Source organism: Littorina saxatilis, linkage group LG3 (genome assembly GCF_037325665.1).
Source record: "Littorina saxatilis isolate snail1 linkage group LG3, US_GU_Lsax_2.0, whole genome shotgun sequence".
NCBI lineage: Eukaryota > Metazoa > Mollusca > Gastropoda > Littorinimorpha > Littorinidae > Littorina > Littorina saxatilis.
Window position 1 is genome coordinate 15,256,498 of NC_090247.1, and position 8,921 is coordinate 15,265,418.

Below are 8,921 nucleotides of genomic sequence, written 5' to 3' on the forward strand. Positions count from 1 at the left end.
CGAACAGTTTAATGAATTCTTACTAAGTCATAATTATAAAAGTGATGTTGTCGCATTTTATTTATATGTGGCTTCTCTGGATGTTATATCAGCCATTTACCCACAAGTCTAACACGTACGATGGGGGTTTAGTGTTCTCTTAAATCAACTTTTTTGTTTGGTCTGCATGTCATCCAAGCGTAAATAGTACACTTCAAAGATGGCATCTCTCAAAACGATTAAGCACTAATGACCTGGTCCCATTACCAACGTTTCGCTCCACGAAATCACATAAAAAGCACGTGACTGTGTTATTATTCTAAGCCTAAGTTTATCCTCGCCATCGTCTCTACAATCGCAGGAAGTTCGATGGTAGCTTAGCATTCCTTACAGTTACATGAACCCAAAAGCAGTAGAACAAATAGCTGACAAGATATTGATGTTTTGTGCTTTCAGTGACCGGTATGGACCCCTGTGGGATGCATCACAACACTAGCCTAAATGCTGGTCGTCAATATGCAGTCTCTGTGCGGTGTACTTGCATGAAGTTTCTCGCCATGAACAGTTCAGCTGCAAACAATTGAATTATTTACTAAACACTTGGTCCGCAGTGGTGCTGGAAACTGATGTGCAGGCGATAACTCCTAAAGGCAGAACAGATTTACGGGGTGGGCAAAACAACGCTGCTGAAATTGTTTCGAAGAATTGGTGATGGCGAATAACCGACAGGACACTGACGATGTTAGTCCTAGCAGTGAGCAACCCAGCATTGTGAGTGGCAAATCAAACTTTGGTGCTGAAAGTGACGCGGCATTGCCGAATGCTGAAAATGTTGCTTCGCGTATTGAAGTCACGAAGCCAAGTGAGTGTCCAAGCATCCCGGATAACCCAAATCTTCACGTCACTGGCGACGTAGGTCAAAAGGACAAAAAAGAAGCAGCAAAGGTTGACTCAAATGGAATAATACCTGGAAACTCTGATTTAGCTAGAGCCAGACCAGGTCATTCATCGACAAAAACTCGTAAAAAAGCAGAAACACGTAAAGCACTTCTGACGACACATAACAATGAAACCGGTCTTGACGTAGGCGCTGATGGAGGAACATCAGATGAAACCGATGAAAGTAACCCAGTCACTGAACAGCAAATTGCATCTTTTCGACCTTCAACCCATTCTTTGGTTTCACCCCCACCTGCTTCTGGTCTGGGACAGAGTGAAGGAGCTGTAGCTGGGAGTTTCAATGAAGACAATCAAAGTAAAGGGGCTGTTGGAGGGAACGGCTCTGAAAACCAACCTTCATCCCGGCCTTCTCAGCGCTCTCGTGAGCAGCTGTCACTCACGAAGCCAAGTGAGTATTCAAGCATCCCGGATAACCCAAAGCTTCACGTCACTGGCGACGTAGATCACAAGGACAAAAATGAAGCAGCAAAGGTTGACTCAAATGGAATAATACCTGGAAACTCTGATTTAGCTAGAGCCAGAACAGGTCATTCATCGAAAAAAACTCGTAAAAAAGCACAGAAACGCAAGGCACTTTCGACGACACATAACAATGAAACCGGTCTTGACGAAGGCGCTGATGGAGGAACATCAGATGAAACTGATGAAAGTAACCCAGTCACTGAACAGCAAAATACATCTTTTCGACCTTCAACCCCTTCTTTGGTTTTACCCCCACCTGCTTCTGGTCTGGGACAAAGCGAAGGAGCTGTAGCTGGGAGTTTCAATGAAGACAATCAAAGTAAATGGGCTGCTGGAGAGAAGGGCTCTGAAAATCAACCTTCATCCCGGCCTTCTCAGCGCTCTCGTGAGCAGCTGTCACTTGCGATTTCAGATCTTCCCAATACGTTTCCTCCTGTTCCTCCTTCATCCCCACCTGCTTCTGGTCTGGGACAAAGCGAAGGAGCTGTAGCTGGGAGTTTCAATGAAGACAATCAAAGTAAATGGGCTGCTGGAGAGAAGGGCTCTGAAAATCAACCTTCATCCCGGCCTTCTCAGCGCTCTCGTGAGCAGCTGTCACTTGCGATTTCAGATCTTCCCAATACGTTTCCTCCTGTTCCTCCTTCATCCCCACCTGCTTCTGGTCTGGGACAAAGTGAAGGCGCTGTAGCAGGGAGTTCCAATGAAGACATCCAAGGTAAAGGGGCTGCTGGAGGGAACGGCTCTCAACAAAAATCTTTCCCCGAGCATGTTCTCTCACCTTCTCTATCCCGTAGCCAGCCGCTTCCACCTGTTCCTTCACATCTTCTGAGTACGTTTCCTTCTGTCCCTCCTTCACCCAGTCCTTCGCCCCCACGCCTACCTCTTGTTGAAGGAGCACACAGTGAACAAGCGAGCCAACAAGACATACTCTTTACATCCGATGTGCTTCATCTGCGACCAAACATTGCCATTTGTGATGAGGGCTCTCGCAGCGTTGATCTCGAGAGGAAAGCGGTAGACTGGACTGATGGAAGAGATCGCCCGCAAGAACCTGATGACGCAAGTAAGGACCACGCAGGTTGGTGTCTCCCGGGCCTTTCTGTTTTAATGTTTCTTTTACTTTTAAGTTCACCCTGAAACTCTTGAGAGCCACGTCTGTTAACTTGGCAAATGTACATGAATTATCGGGTCCTGCGCTGCCTTTTCTTTGTCTTTGTCAGTACATTTGCGTCATTTGCGTCTGTTTGTAGATGCCTGTTTTCTTTATCAGTCTGCTTGCTTGTTTTGTCTGTGTGCATTTGTGTGTTTGTGTGTGTGTGTTTGTGTGTGTGTTTGTGTGTGTGTGTTTGTGTGTGTGTGTGTGTGTTTGTGTGTGTGTGTGTTTGTGTGTGTGTGTGTGTGTGTTTGTGTGTGTGTATGTGTGTTTGTGTTTGTGTGTGTGTGTTTGTGTGTGTGTGTGTGTTTGTGTGTGTGTGTGTTTGTGGGGGGGGGGCATATGTACATATGTGTGTGCATGTATGTGTGTGTGTGTCTGTGAGGGTCGTGTGTATGCGTGTTTGTGTGAGAGCTATCCATATTAAACACTGATGACGTTATTGTCGAAGATGTGTTTTTGTGTGCAGAAAACGAAGACGCGAACGAAGACGCTGTCAATGGCAACATTCAACCCCAGAACAATGGAAGGATCACGTGCTTGCACTGCAGACAACGACCAGCGGATATGACACTCATTTGTAACTGCCAGGTGCTGTGTCAAGAGTGCGTGGTTCAGGTGGATCAGTGCCCCAGGTGTGGTGCTGACAATGTTGGTGCATTTAGATTCGATTCTTAATGCTGTCCTTAATTGAGCCCGAAGTCGACTTCGCGAAGACTTTTAAGCAGGCAGCTACGCGAAGTAGACTTTACGACATAAACTTAACCCAATTGATCAGAGAACCCGAAAATGATAATTTCTGATTCGCTTAATTTAAAACAAGACAGAAAACGTTTGACAGATCTTAGTTCGTGACTCACAGGCTTTCAAAGCGAACAACTAACAAGTACGAATACAGAAATGATTATTACAAGGTGAAAAAGATAGAGTTGTTGACCTATCCTCAAAGATGTTCGTTACTGACTTCCAATACTTTTGAGTCGAAGACCTTGCGACTGTTTTCGCCTGTGTTCTAAATTAAACATACCAAAAAAGCTCATTGAGTTTTAGTCAAGATTTGAAAAGCTGACAGTCTGTTCCGGATTTCTTTCAATCCACAAAATCTCAGGGCCGACAGCCTGGGATGCATAGTGGACCTATTTTCAATTTTAGAATATCGTACTTTCAACGCGGATGGACCCCAGAGAAGGCGGCAGATTGTCTCGCCTTCGGCTGAATAATGGCAGCCTCGAAGAAAACTGTGGTATGGGCTGCATGGCTCACAAAGGACGTGTGCTACTGCCTTCCAAACTCTCACCTGCTTGGGATGCTGAAGCTGATCCATACACTCGCCTATTACTTGTGCTATCTAAGATGTTACACCAGAGGTATTCTTCAGACAAGTCGCGTGTACATAGGATACGGACAAACTGTGAACTTCACAGCAGAGCCACTTTGCACCAAACTCTGTGGCAGCAAATCTAAAAACAAAGAGACTGACAACGTTCCAAAATTCAGAATAAAAAAACAAAACAGGTAAGTTGTTGGAACTTTGTTATTGACAAACGTACGTTACAGATTGTAACGTATTTGTGTTAATAACAACGTTCCGACAAGTTACCTTTCTTGTTTTTTGATTCTGTGGCAACAGACAGGATATGTCTCGATGATGTGCTTCATGTCTGCTTCACCGAACTGAGTTTGCATTTGGTTGTACATGAATTATGAACGTTAAAGAGGAACGTCATGACCTTTGGCAAAAAAAGTTGTAATAATTCTTTGAGGGAGTGTATTTATGGTTGATCAGTGCTCAAGATATGCTGCTCCAAAATAAATTTGATTATTGGTTTGTAAAGGCTCTTTAACCGATGTTGATATCCAAGATCGATGCAAGTTTTTTTCTTTTTCAAATTAACATGGCAGTCTCCGTGCTTAAATTTATTTACATATGGTAGGTGTATCACTGTGAAAAGAAGGTTCTAAAATGCTTATGTCTGTTCACACTTGTCAGTTTAAATGATGTGGTTATTGAGGATGGTTCATTGAGCACCTTGAAACATCAAAATGTCCTGTAACAATTTCGTTTTGTGGATTGCTTTTTTCAATTAAACATGCATACTAATTTTTTTCAAACTGAATAACAACAGTTACACAATCTATTGATCTGTGAAATAAACAGTGAAAAAACGTTTTTACCAACTTGACGAAGGCATTTTATCTGCAGAAATATTCATCAAACCAAGTACCTAACCTGGTAACTGGCGTGTCTTCTTTTTATTTAACTGTGAATTAAGCGTATACTTCTTGTTGCATTGTAATATCATGTACGATATCTGGGCATCGATGTCAAGATCATTCTTAGCAAGTCTCCCAAGGGTCAAATATGTCATCTTTGCAATCGTTTAGTATTTTTGGTTTTATATGCAAACGCGCACCCATTGTCGGCAAAGCATTGTCTTCGTAAAATGCAGTGCATTCAGTATCATTCTGTGAGTTTGACATATTGACTAAATGAATGAATTTCGCTACACGCGTCTTGTTTCATTGTGTGAGGGCACAACATATCTGTGAATGCCTTACTCAACTTTGGTTTAAACGGACCTACCACTGGTTACAAAATGATTTGCTTTGCTCAACATGGCTAACCAGTGAAATCAGTAAAAATAGAATTAAAAAAACAACAACAGAGAAATGTGTGGCAATGCTCAAAATATGGGCTATGAATATATACAACTATAATGTACGTAAATACATTTCAAACACTTATATTAAACCAACAGAGCTTACTTCATTTTCCCTTTTAGACTATTACGAAGGTTTAAATAAAAACAAAACACACCAGTAACCAGGTTAGGTAAGTTTAAATCAATATTTCGGCATGTAACTGCCTTCTTCAGTTATTACGAAGCTTTTCAATTAATGGAGCATATTCCTATTGTCATGTCTTTCTTTCTTTATTTGGTGTTTAACGTCGTTTTCAACCATTCAAGGTTATATCGCAACGGGGAAAGGGGGAGATGGGATAGGGGAAAGGGGGGGGGGGGGATGGGATAGAGCCACTTGTCAATTGTTTCTTGTTCAGAAAAGCACTAATCAAAAATTTGCTCCAGGGGCTTGCAACGTAGTACAATATATTACCTTACTGGGAGAATGCAAGTTTCCAGTACAAAGGACTTAACATTTCTTACATACTGCTTGACTAAAATCTTCACAAAAATTGACTATATTCTATACAAGAAACACTTAACAAGGGTAAAAGGAGAAACAGAGTCCGTTAGTCGCTGGGGAGCATCGGGTAAATTCTTCCCCCTAACCCGCGGGGGGTTATTGTCATGTAAACCACCACAGAACTGTGCATGTCTTTACATTAGATAATAGCATTTTCCCCCTTAGACAAATTCAAAAAACGCCTAGTTGCTTCTAATGTGGAGAGGGCGGAATCTATTACGCAGTTTGGGACGGGTGTCACGTGCACAATCAATTCAGTAAAAACTCCGCAAGTATAGCAGCCTGGCTGTTGTTGATTTGTGGCATGCGTCCAAGTGGGAGAACGCCCTTATCAAATGCTTTGCCTGCTCAAAGCTGTTGTGGTTGACAATTGAGCTAGTCTTTGTTATTTGAAAGGCACCTTTAAGACGCTGTTTTTAAAAGTATTCATTTCTAATTTTAACTACCACAAATTAATGTTGCTCTTTATCATGCCAAAAATCCCGTCATCGACCTGACTAGACAGGAAGTATTACAAAACGAAACTGGACTTAGGTCACATTGATTTATTGATTTCAACTTTTGCGTCAGCAGATCTCACCTAGCAACCGTGGCCGTATATATAGCCTGGTATCATTTGAAAAACAAATGTGCTGCATGGGGAGTTTATGAATAATGTTGTTGTTCTGAAGAAACTTTGTACGAATTCAACAGCTCGGAGTCAAGGTTGAACAATTTGTGGTCATGCTAAAAGTAGGACGCCTTACCTTCTAAAATCATGACGCAGGCGGGGATGGCAAGATTATGTAGTAGTACCTGCAATAGGTTATTCTAAAGAAGTGTCTTAATTAAGATTTAAAAAACAGCAAGAATGGTAGGTTATTGGAACGTTTAATTTATTACAAAACAAAACGTTACATTTTGCAGTACGTCGACCCAGTGGTCTTGAAGTACAAACAAACACTTATGTTACAGATAATGAACTTATCTCAAAATCGTCATAAAACGCGCTTTTAAGATTGCCTTGCTAGCATCTTGAAAGCGAGTTTCGTGAACAATTTTGAGATAAGTTCATTATCTGTATCATAAGTGTCTGTCTGTCTGTCTACTTCAAGACCAGTGGGTCGACGTACTGCCGTAACATTCTTGTTGTTTTTTATTCAGAATTTTGGAACGTTAACAGTCTATCTGTTTTTGGATTAAAGAAGCTTCACAAAAACTTGCACCGAAAGCAACATCAATTGGTCCATTACTTGTACCGATTAACAGCCTGACAGGTTCACATGAATTGTGCAGTCTCAATCGACAAGTGATTTGACCAGTGACTTATTTCTGTTGCGTCCTTGAGATGACCTTTTCAAGGTCCCAAGTTCCGAAACAAAACAACGCTTCTGGGCAGAGACACTCCGGGATTAACTTGTGAGTCTGGTGCATTTTTCATAAAATATCTTTCTTTTCGTTTGTACCATCTTGAAAATAGTCATAGATTTGTCCAGATTTTGTTCTCTGGTTAAATCAAATCAAATCAAATCAAATTAACTTGATTATCTCACATGGAGAAATTGCAGTAAAAAGCATCATTCCACAGTACATGAATACATGCAAACAATCTCTAGCCTTGAGTTTTTTGTCTGAAGTCTTGATGATCTCAGGAACTGACACCTATAGCAATCAATTAAATAGTTTCAAATTCATTCTTTGTAGAGGAAACAGCCAGGTGGAAGGTTGCTCTTATTCCACGTAGAAGCATGAACAGACATGCGGTGCTTTTGTTTTGTTTACTTTAACAAAATATTTTGTTCATAAACGAATGTGTTTGTTTTATAATGCGTGCGCGCGTGTGCTGTTTCTATTCATCCTTTCTGTCTGTTTATTTGGTTGCCTGCCTGCCTGCCTGTTTGTCTCTGCCTCTGTCGTGCGTGGGTGTATTTGTGTGCATGTGTGTGGGCCAGCTTTAAGATAGCCATGCCAATCTCCTCTCCCTCGTTGACTTTTTTTTTTTTGTTCTTTTTTTTTTGACCTCAGTTGCATGCAGGCTGCTTCAACCCTTCCTTGTTTTCTTCTCTCTTTTTTCTTTCCCTTTTTTTTCTTTTTTTTTCTTTCTTTTTTTTCTTGTAAATAGGCGGTGAGCATCCCTCATTGACTTCGCCATGAACTGGGTTTTGCGACAAAATGTCAGGTAGTGTGACAGTATACCCTGACCAGCATCAGTCGAAGAGTAGTTTAGCAGACCTGTATCAGTGACAATATGCATTATCAATCTGCGCCCATTTTTGCATTTCGCTTCAACAGGATATTCGGGAAACTTCAGTGCAAGACGAATTCAAAATCTCCTGCTAATCTCTCGCCCAACAACCATTCTGCAAACAATGGACACTTCGTTATCATGTCATTGTTGGTCTTGTAATGGAAAAAAAGCAGGGATCCATCCGTTCACGGTATCTTTTTCTCACTTAATGTCCACAAGTCATGTTTAAAATAATGTGCAACATGCACAGACAAAAAGACAAACACAACGTACACAACCAAACAAGAAGAAAGAAACCCAAGTACGTCACACAAACGGGCGAACATGATACAATCAATGAACAAATTATATGTATCACAACACATTATATATATGAACCGACACAACACATCTATGAGCCGAAACAATAAGAGTTGTTGGCACAAAAATATAAGAACAAATACACGGGCGAACATGATACAATCAATGAACAAAATATATGTATCACAACACATTATAATGAACCGACACAACACATCTATGAGCCGACACAATAAGAGTTGTTGGCACAAAAATATAAGAACAAATACACGGGCGAACATGATACAATCGATGAACAAAATATATGTATCACAACACATTATAATGAACCGACACAACACATCTATGAGCCGACACAATAAGAGTTGTTGGCACAAAAATATAAGAACAAATACACGGGCGAACATGATACAATCAATGAACAAAATATATGTATCACAACACATTATATATATGAACCGACACAAATTAGAACGTGAACGTATGGACTGAAAATCAATGTTGATGCCAAGTATACCACCTGGGTCAACTTCATTCTTCCTGCTTGATCGCAAGCTTGAGTGTTCACAAGAGGGGACCGCCAGCAGTATGTAAGTGTTCAATGCGTATTTGCAATTCATGCCAAACTAGTAT

At 41.1% G+C, this 8,921-nt stretch overlaps 1 protein-coding gene across 1 annotated transcript; it reads left to right on the forward strand.

The window, feature by feature from the left end:
- Window positions 1-439: 439 nt before the first annotated feature.
- Window positions 440-4,977, forward strand: LOC138961706 (uncharacterized). The gene is made up of 2 exons (XM_070333378.1): window positions 440-2,479; window positions 3,024-4,977. The coding sequence occupies exons 1-2, from the start codon at window positions 691-693 to the stop codon at window positions 3,230-3,232; spliced, it is 1,998 nt and encodes a 665-aa protein (XP_070189479.1). The 5' UTR covers window positions 440-690; the 3' UTR covers window positions 3,233-4,977.
- Window positions 4,978-8,921: the final 3,944 nt, after the last annotated feature.